This window comes from Podarcis liolepis, assembly GCF_965112155.1.
Source record: "Podarcis liolepis genome assembly, chromosome: 15".
Taxonomy (NCBI): domain Eukaryota; kingdom Metazoa; phylum Chordata; class Lepidosauria; order Squamata; family Lacertidae; genus Podarcis; species Podarcis liolepis.
This window is the reverse complement of record NC_139566.1, coordinates 21,109,267-21,131,368: the sequence shown is the minus strand read 5'-3', so window position 1 is coordinate 21,131,368 and position 22,102 is coordinate 21,109,267. Positions and strand designations below refer to the sequence as shown.

Below are 22,102 nucleotides of genomic sequence, written 5' to 3'. Positions count from 1 at the left end.
CACACGGAAATGCAGTTTACCTTCCCACTGGAGCGGTACCTATTTATCTACTTGCACTTAGGGGTGCTTTCGAACTGCTAGGTTGGCAGGAGCAGGGACCGAGCAATGGGAGCTCACCCCGTCGCGGGGATTTGAACCGCCGACCTTCTGATCGGCAAGCCCTAGGCTCTGTGGTTTAACCCACAGTGCCACCCGCGTCCCTGCAGAGCAGGGCTAGACACTCTAAAATCCCTTCTTGGATAAAATTTTTGTCCTCTTGGTTTCTGCGTTTTCCAGCCAGCTTTGCCATCTCAGCATATTCCATCTGCTTGGTTTGCCATTCTTCTCTGGTCGGGACTTTGTCTTCTTTCCAACTCTGAGCTAATAACACCTGGGTGGCTGTTGTTATAAAAAAATAGGGAAAGTTTTAAAGTTATTTAGGAGACCACTGTAAACAGATACAAACAAGAGCAGGATTTTGACCCGCTTGTAGTGCAAAGAATATTAAGGACAATATGGCTTGATATAAAAATTGGTGTACAGATGAATATGCAGTTGTAGATGTTTAAAATAAGACTCCATGGAAGGGTAGGAGGGAAGTCTCAAGATTCGGAGAAGCTCCTCACACAGATATGTTCTTGTTAGTTTGTGTTTATTAGTACTTTGTATTTGTAAAACCAATGAAAATTATTTTTAAAAATGAAATAAAATCCCTTCTTGGAGTCACCTCAGAGCAAGGGGCCTCTGAGATCTTTGGAGCTGGCAGGAGAGATTTTCCCACAGACTGCAGCGATCTACGGGTGTATAAGGAGAAAGTTTTTTCCTTGCATTCGAGCTAGCACCCGATTAAACAAATTTTAGTTTAATCTGATTCTTTCTTTCTTTCCTTATTACTATTATTATTAATAATAATAATACAGTGGTACCTTGGTTCTCAAACTTAATCCATTCCGGAAGTCTGTTCCAAAACCAAAGCATTCCAAAACCAGGGCGTGCTTTCCCATAGAAAGTAATGCAAAACGGATTAATCTGTTCCAGACTTTTAAAATCAACCGCTAAAACAGCAATTTAACACGAATTTTACTATCTAATGAGACCATTGATCCATAAAATGAAAGCAATAATCAATGTACTGTACTATAAAATAAATAAGTATTGTAGATGATAAAAATAAAAATTCATTTTTTTTCTTACCTGCACTGATGATAGTCATTGTTCGGATGGGGGGCTTTTATCCATTTCCACAGTCACACTAACAATCATTAGCTGAACTGGGTTCCACACAGTCACAAAAACAAATTAACCGAAAAAGCCTCAAAAACGAAAATGCAAAAGATATAGCAAAAGATCCAAACAAAAGCACCAAACTGAATCTGTTCTGGAAGTTCATTTGACTTCCAAAATGTTCAAAAACCAAGGCGCAACTTCTAATCGGTGCAGGCGCCCCAGAAACAATAGCTGACAGCCACATCGGACGTTCAGCTTCCAAAAAACATTGATAAATTGGAACACCTACTTTCGGGTTTTCGGTGTTTGGGAACCAAGGCGTTTGAGAACCAAGGTACCACTGTATTATTACTTGGATGTATGTTTGTGTGTTTATACCAGAAGCCGGAGTCAAACCATCTCCTCCGAGACGAGTGTGGATGAAGGCGGCATTTTCGAAGGTCTCAAGACGGAAGCTCCCTCCCCGCAGCAGCTTTTCTCCGGACTGGGGGGCATCCCTTCGGGCACCATCGCAGCCACCCCTTTCCAATCCAGCTTAGTCCTGGGGTCCTCAGCGGGAGGCGGGGAGGTGTTCATCCAGATGCCTTCCTCGCGGGAGGAGGGGCCCAGCCGGCCAGAGGGAGGTCCCTTCCACCACCGGCAGCAACCCCACCACTACCACCACAGCCACCAGCGCGGTTCCTCCCTACTGCACATGGCCGGCGGCGACCGCCACGGACACACCGAGGAGGGGCCTGAGGATCAGCCCGGGACACCAGCCCCTGCTCTTTCGGAGCTGAAAGCGGTCGTCTCCTGGTTGCAGAAGGGACTCCCATTCATCATGATCCTCTTGGCGAAAGTCTGTTTCCAGCATAAGCTTGGTAAGGCCTCTCGTTCGACGCTTGGAGCAAATGTAAGAACTTGGTGAATCCAGTACAGTATTACATCGGGTTACATACGCTTCAGGTTACATACGCTTCAGGTTACACACTCCGCTAACCCAGAAATAGTGCTTCAGGTTAAGAACTTTGCTTCAGGATGAGAACAGAAATCGTGCGGCGGCAGCAGGAGGCCCCATTAGCTAAAGTGGTGCTTCAGGTTAAGAACAGTTTCAGGTTAAGAACGGACCTTCAGAACGAATTAAGTACTTAACCAGAGGTACCACTGTAGTGTAGCTGCAAATCCAGGAGTTCGGGCCCTTCGTGGTAGTCCCAACCACACACACACACACCTCTGTGATATACAACCTTCCAAGATCATACAGTAATCTTACAATACAGTCGTACCTCGGAAGTCAACACCTTGCAGCGCAAATGTTTTAGCTCCCGAACGCCGCAAACCTGGAAGTGAGTGTTCCGGTTTGCGAACATTCTTTGGAACCCAAACTTCCGATGCAGGTTCTCCGGCTTCTGATTGGCTGCAGGAAGCTCCTGCAGCCAATTGGAAGCCGTGCCTTGGTTTCCAAACGTTTTGGAAGTTGAATGGACTTCTGGAGCAGATTCCAAGGAACGACTGTATAAAAATAGGATACACTGTAATCAATGGACCGACCGTAGGATGACACTCCTTTTGTTTGGATAAATATGACAACATTTGAAATGAGTTCATACAGAATGAAGGAGGCTATTGACATCTACATATGTATTAGGATAATAACACTACAGTCGTACCTTGGAAGTAGAATGGAATCCATTCCGGAAGTCCTTTCGACTTCCAAAATGTTTGAAAACAAAGTGCAACTTCCGATTGGCTGCAGAATGTTGCTGCAGCCAATTTCTTCGTGGGCCGGTCAAACAACCTCCACGGGCCGCTTCCGGCCCATGGGCCTTAGGTTGGTGACCCCTGTGGTAGATGTACAAGTCATGTTTCTCTTTCTCTCTGTAGGAATTGCTCTGTGCATCGGCATGGCAAGCACGTTCGCATATGCAAACTCGACTCTCCGAGAACAGGTGTCCCTGAAGGTGAGTTGCGGAACATGGATGCCTCTGGACAGTGGTTGGTGGTTGGCAGTGGGGTGGAAGAGTCTGAAGAGAGATCTCTGGACTCCTGGCATAATAAAGCCCAAGGGCTAAGAGGAGTTCCTTTCCTAAGATAGGTTTCAAACCAATAGGAACATCCTCCATAGAAAGGCACTGGGAACAAGCAAGGTCAAGATCAGCTGAACATTGCTGCTTATTTTTCTGTGATTACATAACAAAAAAGTGTGGGGTTTTGTTTTGTTTTACATTATGAACTTCCTTAGAACTGGAGAGGACCCATCCCTGCCCCAGGGAGTCTACAGTCTAAAATTCACCACAGGCAATGAAAGCAGAGACAGGGACAAGTAGGTTCAGCAGTCTTGGAATTCTTTTTTTCATACAGCAAGTTGCTAGTCTTAATGGTGGCAGAGAACTATCTTTGCAATCTCTGGGATTACATATTGGGCTTCAATCAATCAAACCTTTATTGCATTAGCATACAGCCATAGCAAAATAAGACATATTGGGCTTTTTGTTGTTGTTGTTGTTCTCCTCCTCAGGAAAAGCGGTCTGTGCTGGTGGTGTTCTGGATCCTGGCCTTCCTCACAGGGAACACCCTGTACTTGCTGTATACTTTCAGCTCCCAGCAGTTGTACAACAGGTACGCAAAACGGCTTGGACCCTTGAGAAAAACAGGTAGCCAGCCACTCATCAGAAGAGCAAGGAGGGATTGAATGAAAGGGGGAGAAACACTATTTTTTGCTTGTGTGTGACTGGAAGGGACTTGGAGAAAGCTCACAGCCAGATAAACAAGGGTGTGAGAACTTGCATCCCTCCAGGGGCTGCCGGACTACAACTCCCATTATCTGTGACCATTGGCCATGCTAGCTGGCACTGATGGGAGTTGGAGTTCTCCAGCGCCTGAAACATTGGAAGCTGCCTTGCACCGAGTCAGACCACTGATTCACCTAAATAATAATAATAATAAAACTTTATTTATACCTAGCCAGTGTTTCATTTCCTTCCTTCCTTCCTTCCTTCCTTCCTTCCTTCCTTCCTTCCTTCCTTCCTTTTTTGGTAAAAAATAAAAGGTGTCCCTGTGCTCATATATTGATGAAAATGTGGGCGCCAGCACAAAATGGCTGCCATGAGCGACAAAACAAGAGGTGTGTGATTACTGCCACAAAAAAGGCCTGCTTCTCAGCTCAGCATTGTCCACAGTGACTATAGCTGTTCAGGGTGCTGAGAGTTGTTCGGAAGACCCCCTATTCTCCCTATTCTCCCTTCACAGAGCTACAATTCCAGGAGTGCTTTAACAACCGATCCTTCTTCCCAAGGAAGTTTGTTTAGGGTGCTGAGAGTTGCTATTAGACGCCTCCCCCGCCGCTGCCATATTCCTCACAGAGCTATAATTCCCAGAGTTCTCTGGGAAAGGGGACTGAATATTAAACCACTCCTGGAATTGTAGCTCTCTGAAGAGATTCGGAGGGGGGGGGATGTCTTCCTAACAACTCAGCACCCTGAACAAACTACAGTTCCCATGATTCTTTGGAGGGAAGCGATGGCTGTTTAAAGCGGCGTGAGGCTGCTGGTGTAGATGGGTTCCAGTGTGCAAATCATAGCATTGGGCTCTGTGATCTAAAATAAGGCCATCTCTTAATCTGGATATTCTGGGCCCTGGATGACAACCCGCAGGTATGTTTTGCAAAGCTGAGTGATGTTTGGTATCAAATGGAAATCGGGGGGGGGGGGTTGCCTTGTGGGAAGGAAGGGTGGTTTATCTTCACCCCATATACTTAGAAAGCACAGACATCAGCCCGGATCTTTGGTTGACTTTCTCTTTGCTCAGATTTGCTCTTTTGTTTTTGTTTTTCTTTCCGTTTCCCCGATCTAATTTATTTGTGGATTCAGTTGTGTGTGTCTGCCTGTTTGCTTTTTTAAAATCAATTTCTTTCATTCCCATCTTTGTGTTGCTGGGTTTTCATTTTGGTAGGTCTCTCATTTTTTTGTTTTTTGTTTTTAGGGTTTAATTTCCATTGTGATGTGCCCATATTGTGAGTATTTTGATTTCTGTTTATCCCCATCCATTCGTTTATTTACTTCGCAAACAAGCCCCTTGGTGCTCCCACCCAGCATGAAACCATATCCCACAGTTGCTGCCTAATTAGGAAGCAAAGCCAGTGCTTAACCGTCCTGGGAATGTGATGGGAATGAGGCTTCAGATTGTTCAGTTGCTGTCGGAAGTGTGGGTGCAACTCTGCTTGCAGAAAGGGGTTTGCCTGGGGTTAAAGCAGATAGAGCAAAGGACTTCCAGACTGTGTGTTGGCAAGGGAGAAAAAAAGGTATCAAATGAGAATTCCCTGCATGCCAAGGTCCAGCTTTGGAGCAAGTACAGTGGTACTTGAGGTTACATACGCTTCAGGTTACAGACATTACATACATACATACATACATACATACATACCGTATTTTTCCGTGTGTAAGACGACCCCTATTTTTTGAGCCCAAAATTAAGAAATGTATGTACCTCAGGTTACATACACTTCAGGTTACATATGCTTCAGGTTGCAGATTCCACTAACCCAGAAATAGTACCTCGGGTTAAGAACTTTGCTTCAGGATGAGAACAGAAATCGTGTGGCGGCGGCAGCAGGAGGCCCCATTAGCTAAAGTGGTGCTTCAGGTTAAGAACAGTTTCAGGTTAAGAACAGACCTCCGGAACGAATTAAGTACTTAACCCGAGGTACCACTGTACTCTTTAGTGTGAGAAGCCCAGCAGAGATTTAAAACCACAAAACACGCAGCAAAGTAAAGCGTGGGAATATAGGCTGTTGGACTTTTAAAATTTTCTATCAAAATTATGTTCTTCCTACTTTCTTACTCTGCAAATCTCTTTTTCTGTGTGATTGCAATGGGGAGAATTCCCCTCTCTAGCTAGATTCACAGACCACACTCTGCAGAACAATAGACTCTCAAAGCAACACTAATTAATGTATCCTATTGAATGTAGCTGATATATAGAAAAGGCGTTACAACACGAGAAAAGAGACAATGCTCGTACTTTTGTAAACCAAGAAAAACTTAATTAAAAAAAACTGTGGCGAGATTTCAGTCTTCGTTGAGAAGAACGTTCCTTGATTCCTTTTTTTTTAAAAAAAATGACAAATTCACAACCGTATTACAAAAGTATTGCATGCTTAAAAACTGATCTAAATATAACTGATTATTCATACAAATAGCCGTTGTTATAATTGTAAGTGATCAAGACATTATCAACAACTTCTTCTAGAAAAATATGAAATTTTCCATCCATGTCCACCCTTTTTATTCTTTTCCTTACTGATCAACCCCTTCCACACCAATCAGACACACGTATACTCAGAAGTAAGTCCCACCAAGTTCAACAGTTTTATTCTAGATAGATAGATAGATCTAGGATTGCTAAGGTCTTTTTGCATTTATTTCCTCTTCTACAGTGTGCCGTCTACGTAGATTTCAGGCTGTTATTTCATTTTTCTACTGCCTATTGGAAAAATCTTGTTTCTCAAGAATTGTGCGATAAATATGTTAGTTCCTGCTTTGCTTTCTATTGCCTTTTACAGTGACTTTGCTGGAATGTCATGATAAAGCTGTGTTTTAGCACAGGGGTCAGCAAACTTTTTCAGCAGGGGGCCGGTCCACTGTCCCTCAGACCTTGTGGGGGGCCGGACTATATTTTGAAGGAAAAAAAATGAACGAATTCCTATGCCCCACAAATAACCCAGAGATGCATTTTAAATAAAAGGGCACATTCTACTCATGTAAAAACACGCTGATTCCCGGACTGTCCGCAGGCCGGATTGAGAAGGTGATTGGGCCAGATCCGGCCCCCAGGCCTTAGTTTGCCTACCCATGTTTTAGCATGATGGGAACAAACTAGATTCCTCCCGGAACCCTGCTGCCCAGCAGTCTCATCCATTTCCCCTTCTGTTTCCAAAACATCTGGAAAGAATTTAGAAGCTTTGATGTTCTTGGGTTATCTGAACCGAGCAAACTGCAGTTAATCTTAACTCTGCTTTTCTTGAAACGAGCCAATTTCAAACCAGGGTTTAAGAAGCTGTATCTTTGAAAACCGCTTAGTGGACTGTTTAAGTGAATTGGTGTGTAAAGTGTCCAAATAAATAAATAAATAAATAAATAAATAAATAAATGACTCGCCTCTTCCTGTCCTGCTCATTTCAGCCTCATCTTCCTGAGACCCAACTTGGAGAAGCTGGATTTCTTCGATCTGATGTGGATTGTGGGGATCACAGACTTTGTACTCAAATACCTCACCATCGGTTTGAAGTGTCTGGTTGTCGCGTTGCCGAAAATTGTACTTGCCGTGAAATCAAAGGTAAAGAGAGAGAGAGAGAGAGTGAGTTCTGTTCTCACTTTGGTTGGGATGCAGATTTTAAGATGATTTTATTTTGTTTTTTGCCTCTGCATGGGGAGGGATCTGGTGTTGTGGATCAGGCTGGGGCTCCCATCCTTTTCGTTCCAAAGAGTTTATTATCCAAAGGGTTCGTTTATACAGTGGTGCCTCGCAAGACGAAAAGAATCCATTCTGTGATTCTCTTCGTCTAGCGGTTTTTTCGTCTTGCTAAGCAAGCCCATTGACGGATTAGAGGATTAGCGCTATTAGCGGCTTTTAGCGGCTTTTAGCGGCTTATCGGCTTATTGGATCAGCTGATAAGCGGCTTAGCGGCTTAGAAAAAGGGGGGAGGAAAAAACCCCACAGGAACTCGCAAGACATTGTCGTCTTGTGAAGCAAGCCCATAGGAGATTCGTTTTGCGAAGCACCTCCAAAATGGAAAACTCTTTCGTCTAGCGAGTTTTCCGTCTTGCAAGGCATTCGTCTTGCAGGGCACCACTGTATTCTGCTATTTAAAAAACAAATAATCACAGCGGTTTGCAACAATTGTACATGAAACCTTACGGTAGAAACCATACGGAAAAGTTAAATTCAGAAGCCGTCTAACTATTATGCAAAGGCGTGTTGTTAATTGCCTCCGTAAATCAGACAGGATGGAAAAGCTTTCAGCACGCAGTTGAAACAGAGGGCACCTGCTGGATCTCTAGTGGCAGGGTGTTCCACAAGAGTAGGCCGTCAACATTAAGGCTCAGTTTCTTCTTGTTGTCAAATGAGCATGACCAATTGGGGAATGACCAGCAATGCTGCTGCAGATGAGCTCCTGGATGACCAGGTTGAGATTCCTGCATTGCAGGGGGTTGGTCTAGATGACCCTTGGGGTCCCTTTCAACTCTACAATTCTATGATCTCTACGTAGGGCTTGGATGACCCCCTGCCTGAAACCTTGGGGAGCCACTGCCACTCAATATAGACCACAGTGAGCTTAAAAAATGTTTAAGTATAACTTTATGAAAAATACAGAAGCTTTTCTACTAGGGATAACGGACACAGGTATAGCAAGAGAAGATCAGAAAATATTCCTCTATGCCACAGGAGCCGCAAGGATCCTAATTGCTAAAAACTGGGGGAAAAGAAATTGTGCCAACAAAAACGGAATGGCAAGACAAACTGTTAGAGTATATTGAACTGGCTAGATTAACAGAGGCAATTAGAGATCACACTAGACAAGAGTTTCAAAAAGCATGGGGGAAATGCAGAGAACACTTCGCAAAACAGTGCCGTAAAATACATACCTGAACTTGTTTCGATTAATGTCTGCAGGAGACTTTGTGGATATTAAAGTTATAATTAGAAAAATCTTAATAATTATTCATAAAGGAAACAGCTTATAAGAAGTAAACAAGGAGGCCAGATACAGGATAAAGGAAGTCTTTTATTTGGTTGTTTGTATTGTTGTATGTTATGCTCATTGTATGTTATGTTCATGTTTAATGAGGGTGGTTTTCTGTATTGGGGGGGTGGGGGGGTTATGTTATGTTGTAAATAAAATTTCCAACACAATGAGCTAGGCAGACCAATGGTCTGGCTCGGTAGCTACCTACTTAATTCAGCCTTCTTAATTCAGCTCTCTTTCTGCAGGGAGGAAGGGTCCAAACTTAGTGGTATAACACCTGCTTTTCATGCAGCAGGTCCCAGGTTCCACCCCCAATGGAATCTCGAGGTAGGGCTGGGGAACATCTCCTCGTCTGAAACCCTGGACGGTTGCTGCCAGTCTGTGTAGACAGCACTGGACTGGATGGACCAAGGGGTCTGGCTCAATGTAAGGCAGCTTCGAGGTCAGAGGCACCAACACTTCTGAATACCAGTTGCTGGAAACCACAGAAAGTGGAGAGATGCTTTTGTGCTCGGATCCTGCCTGCTGGTTTCCCATTGGGGCGCCTGGTTGGCCGCTGTCAGAACAGGGAGCTGGGCTAGATGGGCCACCAGTCTGATCCAGCAGGACTCTTCTTATGTTCTTAATGGAATTAGGAAATGAGAAAACGGGGGTGATGGTGTGGTCGTTCTCCTCCTTTGCTCCCCGTTTCACCTTTATTCCCCCCAGTTTGTACAGAAGCACTTTTGTGCGGGAGACAGATGGGGACCTCTGTGTTAAGCGCACACAATTATCATCCTTCAGCCGGTGCTGAGATTTCAAGCCAGGGGATCAAAGTAATTCTAAATGGGTTTTGCGTGAGTAGGTGTGGTTGGAAAGGTTTGTCCCTAGATGCCGGGGTACTTAAGAAGAAATATTAATTTACCCCTGGCGGTCGTCCAAGAATCTCGCCGCCCTCCCCCTACCGCAAGCCTCTGATGATAATGATTATTATTATTATTTTATTTGGGGAGATTAATGGGCTGGGTCATGGCATAATCCTGCTTGGGGAGCGGGTGATGGTGGTGAAAACCCATCCAACATGCAAACGATGCAAATCGTCAGCCCAAGACAAATTGCAGAGCTGGAAGAGGTTCACAGCCTTTGCTTGCTTGTCTAAGAGCCGTCCCAAGTCCTCATTAATCCTTGTCCCAGAGAAGAAAGAGACTGTGCCTGTATTTTTCAACCGCACCAGGAGGCTGGTAAGATTGCATCTGTCAGGGGCCCCCTAATGGCTCGCAGCACAGATGCCTCATTCTGAAAATACTTTTTCTCTTTGTCGAGACGCTGATCATCATCTCGAGTTGCCGTCTTTCTTCCTGCCGACCTTGAAAACAAGACCCTCTTGAGCACTAGACTGAGGATGGTGTCTTAAAACCAGCCCTGCACTTGTGTGTTCTCAGTGGAATTCGACATTCTAAAACCCTTAGCTTTGTATGAGTTCTTAAAATCCCTTAAAAAAGAAAAAAGAGGCAAGCTTCTAGATCTCATGGTCATTGAGAAAAGACAGAAAACCTATGTGTTGTCTCCAGCCATCTGCTGTTTTGTACATAAGGGCATAAGGTGAGCCTGCTGGATCAGGCCAACGCCCCATCTAGTCTAGCATCCTGTTCTTACAGCGGCCAGTCAGATGCCTGTGGGAAACATGCAATCAGGATTTGAACACAAGACCACACTCTCCCCTCTTGTGTTTTCCAGCACCTGGTATTCAGAAGCGTTGCTGCCTTCAACAATGGAGGCAGAACATAGCCATTGTAACTAGTAGCCAGGGGCACATCTACAGTGGTGCCTCGCAAGACGAAAAGAATCCGTTCTGTGATTCTCTTCGTCTAGCGGTTTTTTCATCTTGTGAAGCAAGCCCATTGAAGGATTAGCGGATTAGGGCTATTAGCGCTATTAGCGGCTTTTAGCGGCTTTTAGCGGCTTATCTGCTGATCAGATCAGCTGATAAGCGGCTTAGAAAAAGGGGGGGGGGAAACCAGCAGGAACTCGCAAGACATTGTCGTCTTGCGAAGCAAGCCCATAGGAAATTCGTTTTGCGAAGCACCTCCAAAACGGAAAACTCTAGCGAGTTTTCTGTCTTGCGAGGCATTCGTCTTGCGGGGCACCACTGTACTATTAAACTAATGACGCTTAATCTTGAGGGCCCTTCATCCTCAAGAGGCCCCAGAAGCAACTTTAGACCACGTTGCTTGAAATTTTGCTTGAAAAAGTGCGTAATGCATGTATATAACATTTCCAATTTCCCCTAATTTTCACACACACCCTGCCCCCTCCCCATAACTAAAAAACTATAAGGCAGGGATAGGCAACCTAAGGCCCAGGGGCTGGATCTAGCCCAATCGCCTTCTCAATCCGGCCTGCGGATGGTCTGGGAATCAGCATGTTTTTACATGAGTAGAATGTGTCCTTTTATTTAAAACACATCTTTTGGTTATTTGTGAGGCATAGGAATTCGTTCATATTTTTTTTCAAAAGATAGTCTGCCCCCCCACATGGTCTGAGTGATGGTGGACCGGCCCATGGTTGAAAAAGGCATAGGAATTTTTTATTTGTGCCAGTGACTTTGACATGTGAGATAATCCAGTACAGCATCTTTAGTAAAAATCTGATTGTATGTATGTATGTGGTGATCTGTTGTGGAACTACCCCATTAAAGAAGATGAGGCCTCCTTGCTGGTTGTGAAGCCTTAACTGTTCAGGCTTCAGGGTCCCAAAAATGTAGGTTTGCCACTGCTGGTAGCCATGACCTCATGCACCTCCAAAATTTGCCTAATCTTTAAAAAAAAAACACACCTCCAAATTGGTGGCCATCACTGCCAAGTTCTTTAGTTTAACTCTGTACTGCTGCACAAAGAAGTGCTTCCATTTTACCTGTCCCAGATCTCCCAAAATTCAGCTTCGTTGGACAGCCAGCAGTTCTAGCGTTAGGAGAGAGGGAGGAAAACTTTTTCTCTATCTGTTTCCCCCCCTTCACATTCAGAGACTGGCATGCACCAGGAGGAAGAGGAGGCGTCTGGCATTTCCCAAATTTCCATTACGAGTATTTCTGTTGCTTACCTTAAAAAATAATAATCACCCACACCCCTCAAGCTGTCGCTCCTTAGCGGTGTAAATGAGAACCTGCCATTTGCCGCCCGGACAACAATAGGTGCCTCGAGGAGCCACATGGCTCTGGCCGTTTTAATTTACTTTAATTCGTTTTCTATTGAACCCAAATGGTATCTGCTTGTTGTGTTGTTTTTAATGGAGGGCGTTCGGGAGAGGTGTAGCCAAGGCTCTCTTGAGAGAAGAGAGGGCCGCAGCTGTTTCAAAGCGCTCCAGCGCTGTGTCTCTGGTATCCGTTGGGCTTTTCAGGTTAGGGATAACGGCGGTTTCTGAAAGGTGCGCCAGGTAGGGAGGGAGGGAACGGTTGTTCTCACACAAAGTTCCTTTGCATGCCACCACTCAGCGGAGACTGTGACCTTCAGTACCTTAAGGATCGCCTTTCCCATACGCGCCGACCCGGACCCCGTGCTTGTCATCAGAGGCCCTTCTCTCTTTCCCCATCCCAGAGAGCTTCGGAGTATGGCAACAAGGGAACAGGCCTTTTTTGTGGTGGCTCCCTGATTATGGAATGCTCTCCCTGGAGAGGCTCACCTGGCACCATCATTACATGACTTTAGGCACCAGGCAAAAACAATTCCTCTTTACCGCCACCTATCGCTATTAAATAATCGATGGTTTGTCATAGTGTGGGGAAGAGGACTGTTATTCTGATATTTTATTATTAGGCTGTCAGTATGCTTTTTGTTATGTTTTTATCATTGATGTTCTGTAATGTACAGCTGCCATATGTCTGAGATTTCCTGGGCATATCTGGGATTCATCCATCGGAAATAGCATCCGGGCGGAATATAAGAAAATCGGCAAAAAATGTCTAGGGAAACCTGGGCATGTGACAACTCATGTCGGAAGTGTTGGGTTTTTTTGGTGCATTTCCTTAAAAATAGCTGAAAAGCTTCATTTTGGGGGGAGATTTTGCTCCTACCCTTAAAAAAAGAAAAGAAAAAGCTCAACAACTTTGCCCCCACCCCAGAAAACCCCCTTAGTGTCTGGATTTTCACTTTTTGAAATATGGCAACCTTTTTGAAATATGTCTAATGTGTTTCTTAATGTTGTATACCACCCTGGGATCTTCTGATAAAGAGTAGTATATAAATTGAAATGATGATGATGATGATGATGGTGTTACATCCATTGTGCTTCACTGGTTGTGCTTTCTAAGACTCTCTCCACTGGGAGCGAACTGCAGTTCCTTTGGGGCACCCCCATCCCAGTGGTAGGCGGAGCCAGAGGCCAGAGTGGGCGGAGCACCGTTTGTGAGTTTTGACCTTTGGGCAGCAGTTCCACACACGCTTGCGCACCCCTCTCGATCCATCTGGATAAGCAGAGGGCCTGGGAAGAGCTCAAAGACTCAGGGAGAGTGTGAAGCAGGGCTGATGAGAAGGAGTGTGGCCTAGGGAAAGCCCTGAGGGCCAGGTAGAGTGTACTGAGGGGCCACATTCATACCCCAGTTTGGAGTCCCACACCTCTAGACCTAATTATGTTAGTGGGGCCCTCTCTTCAGACAGTAGCTTGTGAAGGAAAGGCAGTCACCTTAGATTTTGAGACTCTACTGCTCATTCTGCTGAGCGCCCACCCCCGACAGCTGCCTCCAGAGTCCTGCCTTGATGGTGCCACTCTGATTTGGAAAAATGCCTGACCTGTATGATTGTTTGCAAACACTGGTAGAAAATGTGAATTGATCAGCGGGATTGTGCGTACTTCTCAACCGATACAGGTCCATCGTCTCCCAATCCCGGGGTGTGTGTGTGTGATCCTATAAATATGTTCCAGTAATAAAGGATGGAATATTTTCTCACCTGAAAAACCTGTTCGGGCAGAAGATTTACCTTTTACCTTCCTTAGGTCCTAGGACATTCCTATTTTCATTAGATAAATATTGGAGGGTATGGAGTTATGTAACCCCCGAGCCAAGGAGGTAAGTAACTAGACAACCTTTAGAAGACATTTGAAGGCAGCCCTGTTTAAGGAGTGTTTTTTTTTAATGTTTTATTATGTTTTTATATATGTTGGAAGCCTCCCAGAATGGCTGGGGCAACTGAGTCAGATGGGCAGGGTATAAAACTCTTATTAATATAGAATAAAGGTAAAGGGAACCCCTGACCATTAGGTCCAGTCGTGACCGACTCTGGGATTGCGGCGCTCATCTTGCTTTATTGGCCGAGGGAGCTGGCGTACAGCTTCCGGGTCATGTGGCCAGCATGACTAAGCCGCTTCTTCCAAACCAGAGCAGCGCACGGAAACGCCGTTTACCTTCCTGCCGGAGCGGTACCTATTTATCTACTTGCACTTTGACATGCTTTCGAACTGCTAGGTTGGCTGGAGCAGGAACAGAGCAACGGGAGCTCACCCTGTCACAGGGATTCGAACCACCGACCTTCTGATCGGCAAGTCCTAGGCTCTGCGGTTTAACCCGCAGCGCCACCCGCGTCCCTCTACATCCCTATTTTCATCGGAATGTTGGAGGGTATGCCATTACCTGGTGAGCTGGCCGGACTAGGCTTAAAGGCAAAAGTAACCCCAAAAGACCTGCGAGTCCTTCCTCACTTTGCACCTACAACAGAGGGGAAGGGAGCCGAGAGGACTTTGTGCAGGCCGTCTGCCTTGCCAAACGCCACTGACAGCTTCCTCATTAGCAAGCGGCTACCCCCTGCGAGGAGCCGCACGCTTTGCTCCAGAGCCTCCCTTCTAATCTACTAAATGGCCTGCGCTTGGGATCTCAGGCTGTTGCCATTACAGATTTGCTCCGCGCGATGGGCCCCTCGGGAGGCGGAGGCGGGGGGCGGCCGGGTCCTTGAGTAAGCGGCTGGCGTGACCTCACTCGCTTTCCCGGGGGATATGAGATCATCCGAAATGCCGAAGCTTTCCAAAGCCCTTCGATTTGCTCAGCGAGAGAGAGAGAGAGCGAGGAGGACAGCTTTGCCGGGTGATCTCATCCTGGGGGACCCCCGGGGGGGGAGGGAGGGAGGGGGCTGAGCCTGCTGTTCTCCTCCAGGACCCTAATGGGCTTAATCCCCTTGGTTTTTGCTGGCAGCAAGGAGCCAGTATTGGAGAATGGATGGAAATCGGCCGTGTAAACAAGAGTTACCTCTTTTCTTTTAAATGTTTCTCAAGTCTACAAAAGGAGCAGTGTGAATAACTCCCCCAGTATATAAATTCAAGCTTCTCCTCTGCTGGTGTGTGCGTGCGTGTGTGTGTGTGTGTGTGTGAAGCCCCCTGTTCTGGGAGGCACAGGGGGACTTAGGAGATTTAGTTTGTGTATTCTGTATGAGAATTGCCTCTTATCCTAATGTAATTTTAGCAGATTTGATGGTCTATATAGAACGCGGGTGGCGCTGTGGGTTAAACCACAGAGCCTAGGACTTGCCGATCAGAAGGTCGGCGGTTCGAATCCCCACGACGGGGTGAGCTCCCATTGCTCGGTCCCTGCTCCTGCCAACCTAGTAGTTTGAAAGCACATCAAAGTGCAAGTAGATAAATAGGTACCGCTCTGGCGGGAAGGTAAATGGCATTTCCGTGCGCTGCTCTGGTTCGCCGGAAGCGGCTTAGTCATGCTGGCCACATGACCCGGAAGCTGTACGCCGGCTCCCTCAGCCAATAATGCGAGATGAGCGCCGCAACCCCAGAGTTGGTCACGACTGGACCTAATGGTCAGAGGCCCCTTTACCTTTACCTTATTGTCTATGTAGTGATTGTCAGTGTTTTCGGATGATGCCATGGTCTTTGGCTACTGCAATAAAGTCTACAGTGATGACACAGGGAGCTCTCTGGTCAACTCTGACTGGCAGCAGCTCCGCAGGATTTCAGACAGGATCTTTTTCCAGCCCTGTCTTGGGGGTTGAACCTGGGACTTTCCCCATGCAAAGTGGATGCTCTAGTGCTCAGATGTGCCCCCCCCCAATAAATGTTCTAGTCCTCATTGTTCTGAATAATATCCATCACCTGTTTTGCCCACAGAAGGTCCCAGGATCTGCCTGGAAACCCCCGGAAATTTAGCTAGCAGCCAGTATGGAGAAGACTGAACTAGATGGACCAGTGACCTGATAAGGCACATTCTGATGTTCTTAAGAGAAGGGTTGTAGCTCAAAGGTTAGAGCATCTGCTTTGCACATAGAAGGTCCCGGGTTCGATTCCTGACATCCCCCAAGTAGGTCCGGGAGAGAGAACCGCAGCCAGGCAGTGTCGCTGAGATGCAGGTAGCCTGACTCAGTATAAGGCCTCTTCCTCCTGAGCTTTTGACAGCTGCCCGGTGGGAAATAATAATAATAATAATAATAATAATAATAATAATAATAATAATAATAATAATAATAATAAAAAATTTATTATTTATACCCCGCCCATCTGGCTGGGTTTCCCCAGCCACTCTGGGTGGCTTCCAACAAAGTATTAAAATACAGTGGTCTGTTAAACATTAAAAGCTTCCCTAAACAGGGCTGCCTTCAGATGTCTTCTAAAAGTTTGGTAGTAGTTCTTCTCTTTGACATCTGCTGGGAGGGGGTTCCACAGGGTGGGCGCCACCACCGAGAAGGCCCTCTGCCTGGTTCCCTTTAACTTGGCTTCTCACAGTGAGGGAACCGCCAGAAGGCCCTTGGCACTGGACCTCAGTGTCCGGGCAGAACGATGAGGGTGAAGACGCTCCTTCAGGTATACTGGGCCGAGGCTATTTAGGGCTTTAAAGGTCAGCACCAACATTTTGAATTGTGCTTGGAAACGTACAAGGAGCCAATGTAGATCTTTCAAGACTGGTGTTACGTGGTCTCGGCGGGTGCTCCCAGTCACCAGTCTAGCTGCCGCATTCTGGATTAGTTGTAGTTTCCGGGTCACCTTCAAAGGTAGCCCCACGTAGAGCGCATTGCAGTAGTCCAAGCGAGAGATAACTAGAGCATGCACCACTCTGGCGAGACAGTCCGCAGGCAGGTAGGGTCTCAGTCTGCGTACCAGATGGAGCTGGTAAACAGCTGCCCTGGACATTTTAGTTGATTTGAGCCCTCCCCACAACTTGAGCAGACTGGGCACCCTCTCCACAAACATCTGGAGGGCCGTAGAGATAGGAGAAGGCTGGGACAAAGGCGAGAGGCACAGCACCCCCTGGGACTGGAAGATATGACGACTGTATTTTTGAGCCGCCTTCCTCTTCCCAGGAGGGCAGCCAGCCAGGAGGTAAACACTGATCTAAATTGCTTTGCAGGTCCCGCAGCGGTTTGCTCTGTTAAAGCCGAGCGCGTCGGGACAGATGCACGGGAAAAGATCCTGGTTCTGGGTTTTCAAAAGGGCCCGAGTCCTGCCTGCCAGGCTGCTGAGCTCCTGTGAGTGGGTGAGGGGGCCTGGGAGCATAGCTGTCAACGTTTCCCCTTTTTAAAGGGAAATTCCCTTATTCCGAATAGGATTCCTCGCAAGAAAAGGGAAAAGTTGACAGCTATGCTTGGGAGCTGAGCAAAGCAGACAGCCGTTCACTCTCTTTATTGCAACACTCAGGGACCGATGCTCAGAAAGAAACTTCATACGAATGTAGGAAACAATCCCGATCAAAAGAAAATAGAAAACCATAGCCATGGAATTACTGATACAGTAATTCGTTCCGCAAGTTTTTTCTTCTTGCGAGTTTTTCGTCTTGCGAAGCACGGTTTCCCATAGGAATGCATTGAAAATCAATCAATGCGTTCCTATGGAGATCGTCCGGTTGCCGCCCCTTGGTTCAAAAGGGGTCCGGGGACAGAGGGGAAGGCGCGCGCGCGCCTTCCCCTCTGTCCCCGGAGATTGCGGGGCTGGCAACGGGGAGAAGCGATCTTCTCCCCGCCGCCCCTTGCTTCAAAAGAGGTCCGGGGTGCGGGGGCAAGCTTCGTTTTGCGAAGCAAGCCCATAGGGAAATTTGTCTTGCAAAGCAACTCGAAAACGAAAAAACCTTTCGTCTTGCGAGTTTTTCGTCTCGCAAGGCGTTCGTCTTGCGGGGCACCACTGTAATTGTATGTCGTATTGTACTAGAGGGTCTGGCACTGAAAACAAAATTAGCAGCCCGGGAGGTGAGGGGAACTGAGAAGCAGAAGGCGTATTTTGTTAACTTTGCCGAAAGACAGGTTCCATCCAGTGCCTCCCCCCCCCCCCCGAAATGTGCTAGCTGGTTAATACAGGAACAACAGTTTTAGAAATGGGTGCCTGAGTTTTGATTGGTGTTTTCTTCTTCCCTCCTTGTTCCTCTTTCCTTGTGTGTCATGTTTTTCTTTTAGATTGTAAGACTGCAGGGGCAGGGACTGTCTGGTAACAGATCATACTTAAGCCACCGGGGGAGCCTTTGGGGCTGAAGAGCAGGGGACAAGTACTTTAAATCAGGGTTTCCCAAACTTGTGTCTCCAGCTGTTTTTGAACTACAATTCCCACTGGTTGTGCTAGCTAGGGATGATAGGAGTTGTAGTCCCCAAACAGCTGGAGACACAAGTTTGGGAAACCCTGCTTTAAATAAACAAAATCAGAACTTCAGATTAACTCCTAGCAAGTTCTACATACAGGAAACACCTGATCAAAAGCTCTTTCTTTCCTTAATATGATATGCTTTAAACTTGGTACTTTGAAACCTCAGATGAAGCGGCAAACCTGTTTATAGTTCAGTCCAGGTTGCTGCAGAGGGGTGTAGGTGAACAGTTGGGTGTAATAAAGGAATAAATTAACTGAGCAACCTGGATTTGCTAGTTCTATGGTTCCAGGTGATAGCCTGGAAGTAGCCTTACCTGAGTTTCCCTCTCTCCTACAGGGCAAGTTCTACCTGGTCATTGAGGAGCTGAGCCAGCTGTTTCGCTCCCTGGTCCCCATCCAGCTGTGGTATAAATACATCATGGGGGACGACCCGTCCAGCAGCTATTTCCTCGGGGGGATTCTCCTGATCTTGTACAGCCTCTGCAAAGTAAGTGGCCGGCCTGAGGGTCAGGGGTGGGGAAAGCTTTAGGCCACTTACAGTCTAACCTACCTCACAGGGTTGTGGTGGGGATTAAATGAGGAGGAAGGAGAACCAGCCGCTCCGCTTTGAGCTCCTTGCAGGAAAAGTGGGATATAAATGTAGTATTATATTTTTTAATTTTTTTAAAAATCCCATCAAGTCATGAGAAAAACCATTTTCTGCTCGAGACCCTGGAAAGCTGCTGCCAGCCAGAGTAGGAAACATTGGTCTAGATAAGACAAGTAGCCTGATCTGGGATAAAGCAGCATTCTGTGTTCCTTTGCGAGGACGTCAGCGCCCATTCACACTGCGCTAGAGTGCAGGTTTAGTTGCCAGTGTTGGTTTTATCAGCCTCTCAGCAGGCTGCCATTCAACAGGCGAAGCTTTGATCTCGCTTCAGAGAAAATGCTGTCGCTTTCCTTGAAAGACAGAAATAGCACCTCCCCCCCCCCCCGCCCCCTCATCCTACGGTGAATTTCTACCTCTTTTTGTTCCAGTCTTTTGACATCTGCGGTCGCGTGGGAAGTGTGAGGAAAGCACTGAAGGTCCTTTGCACCCCCCAGGTAGGTCGGCAGCTGCTTTGCTTTCCTATAATTAAGATAATTGGATGCTTCAACAATGGCAAGGAAGAGCATCCATCGGAGCGGCAAGTGACGGACGAGCTTCTCTGCAGAGAGCGCGGGGAATTGCTAGCATTGCGCCGGTTAGGAAAGATTTGAGGAGTCCAGCTAAGTTAGCACATCCCTGGAAATTGCAGGAAATTATTCTCGGCTGTATTCGACCCAAAGCAAGCAATGAAGAAGCAATGGCAGCCAGTGCTTAAATGTATAGACAAAGGCGGGCAGACAGGCTCAAATGTGGCCCACCAGCCCTCTCTACCTGGCCCTCAGAACTCTCCCTAGGCCACGCCTCCAATCCCCAGCCACACCCCTCACCAGCCCTGATTGACAGCCAAGTGTTTCTGCCTGGCTGGATATGTGGCCTTGAACTCTGGCCATGCCTCTTGCCCAGGCATAGGCAAACTCGGACCTCCAGGTGTTTTGCGACTACAACTCCCATTATCCGTGGCCACTGGTACTGTTAGCTGGGGATGATGGGAGTTGTAGTGCCAAAACATCTGGGGGGGGGACCGAGTTTGCCTATGCCTGCTCTTACCTCTCTGGATGGGAGGACCAAGGAGGGTGCGTGGGGAAGCCATCCCACAAAGGTAAAAAATTATATTTGTTGTACCACCCACCTTTGTCCCTGGCCCTTAGAAAGTTGCCCAGAAGGGAGTGCAGCCCTCAGGGTGTTGTAGGGATGTTTTGCATTGGAGCTACTTTCATGCAGGCAACTGCCCCTGTGCCTCACATTTGAGAGGCGGTGCGGTATAGCAGTGAAGAGTCCCAAGCTAGGACCTGGGAGACCGGGGTTCAAATCTCCCTCAGCCACGAAGCCCGCTGGGTATCAGGGACTGGACAGAGGAGGAATGGTGGAGACCGCCTCCCCAACTTGAGCCTTCCAGAGAAGAGGAAGACAGTACAGTGGTGCCTCTGGATGCGAACGGGATCCGTTCCGGAGCCCCGTTCGCATCCTGAGCAGAATGCAACCCATGTCTGCACGTGCGTGTGTCGCGATTCGCCGCTTCTGCGCGGGTGCGTGACGTCATTTTGAGCGTCTGCGCATGCGCGAGTGGCGAAACCCGTAAGTAACCTGTTCCGTTACCATGGAACGCAACCTGAAAACGCTCAACCTGAAGTGACTTTAACCCGAGGTATGACTGTAGATTTACAATAGTGGTTTGCAGGAGGTCATAGCTCAGCGGCAGAGGAGGAGAGAAACTGGGAAATAATGGGGGAAGAGGAGGGGGAAGCAGAGCCGGAGCACCTGGCTGACACCTTATCACTAGAAAGCATCCCAGACCCCCCTTCTCCCAGAACCCGGCGAGCATTGAAAGTAGGAGAGCAAAGGGCTCAGAGACAAATGGCAGAGACAATATTCTCTGTGAATATTGAATTAAAGACCTTGGTAAGAACTCTCCTTGTTTATTTGTTCCTGGCAGCCTACTGTGGGGTGGGTGGCGATGATCGGATTCCCTGACACCCGACATGGGGTGGCTTCGTGGCCCAGCCGGTGTGTCGCTGACTGACCTACCTCGCAGGGTTGTTGTGGTTATAAAAGACAGAGGAGAAGGCGGAATCGAAATGCGAAACTGAACGGCGACATCCTGTCGTTTTGACTGCGCGCTTCTCCCTCCTTTTTCCAGACCTACGGGGTCCGTGCCACCAGCCAGCAGTGCAGTGAGGCTGGCGACATCTGTGCCATCTGCCAGGCCGAGTTCCGGGAACCCCTGATCCTCTTATGCCAGGTAATGTGGACTGGTTGGGTGCAGGGCAAACTGGGCAAAGTGGCGCTGTCCTTACCCGGCTTGCTAAGTCGCCTTCTGGGCTTAGTTTGCCAAACTGGGGGAGAAAGTGATCACACAAATTGCAGGTGTCACACAGACACGCACAATGGCATTTTCCATGAAATCTTGCTCAACATGGGGCTTGAACGCACAACCCTGAGTGTAAGAGTGTCATGCTCTTGATTTGTCTGGGAAGAGTACGCTGTTAGTTCCTAATACTGAAAAGAGGGCTTTTTGTCTTGCAGCAGCCAGTGGGGAGGGGGGCACATTGGAGAAGCTTAGATCCTAATTACTTTTATTTACTTTAGTTTTTGAATGCCTGGGAAGCTATCCCCTCCCCCTTTTGCATGTATCAACACTTTGAAATACATTTTTTTAAAAAATGGAAGGAAAAAAGAATTAGGGATAGGGTAAAGATTTCAGCCTCCTTAGAACTGACCCCGGCGCCAGCCTCAAGCAGCCTCGGGCACCTGCCAGCACCCACTAGCGCTCGTGTCTTTGTGGCTCTCGAGCAGCAAGTTACTAGTCAACATTTTTTTATTTAAAAAAAATGAATTTCCACACAGTGCCACAGAGGGGCGCTCATTCAAATACTCTGGCGCCCCTCCTGGCGGTCCTTTCCATTGCTAAATGCACGCTGCTTCCTGCTCATTATACACCATTGTAATGAGTATGGGGTTGCTCGTGCGTAAGTTACCGCCACTCCTGGCTGTGTTGCCTTGTTAAACCTTTC

General features: G+C 47.2%; 1 protein-coding gene across 1 annotated transcript in view; it reads left to right on the top strand.

The window, feature by feature from the left end:
• The window catches only part of RNFT2 (ring finger protein, transmembrane 2), a 29,600-nt gene that overhangs the window by 6,338 nt on the left and 1,160 nt on the right, over nucleotides 1-22,102 (top strand). Inside the window, exons 3-9 of the mRNA XM_083478736.1 lie at nucleotides 1,588-2,066; nucleotides 3,070-3,146; nucleotides 3,704-3,804; nucleotides 7,365-7,518; nucleotides 18,801-18,950; nucleotides 19,481-19,546; nucleotides 21,229-21,330. Coding sequence (XP_083334862.1) covers nucleotides 1,588-2,066; nucleotides 3,070-3,146; nucleotides 3,704-3,804; nucleotides 7,365-7,518; nucleotides 18,801-18,950; nucleotides 19,481-19,546; nucleotides 21,229-21,330 — 1,129 coding nt within the window. The remainder of the gene's footprint in view (nucleotides 1-1,587; nucleotides 2,067-3,069; nucleotides 3,147-3,703; nucleotides 3,805-7,364; nucleotides 7,519-18,800; nucleotides 18,951-19,480; nucleotides 19,547-21,228; nucleotides 21,331-22,102) is intronic.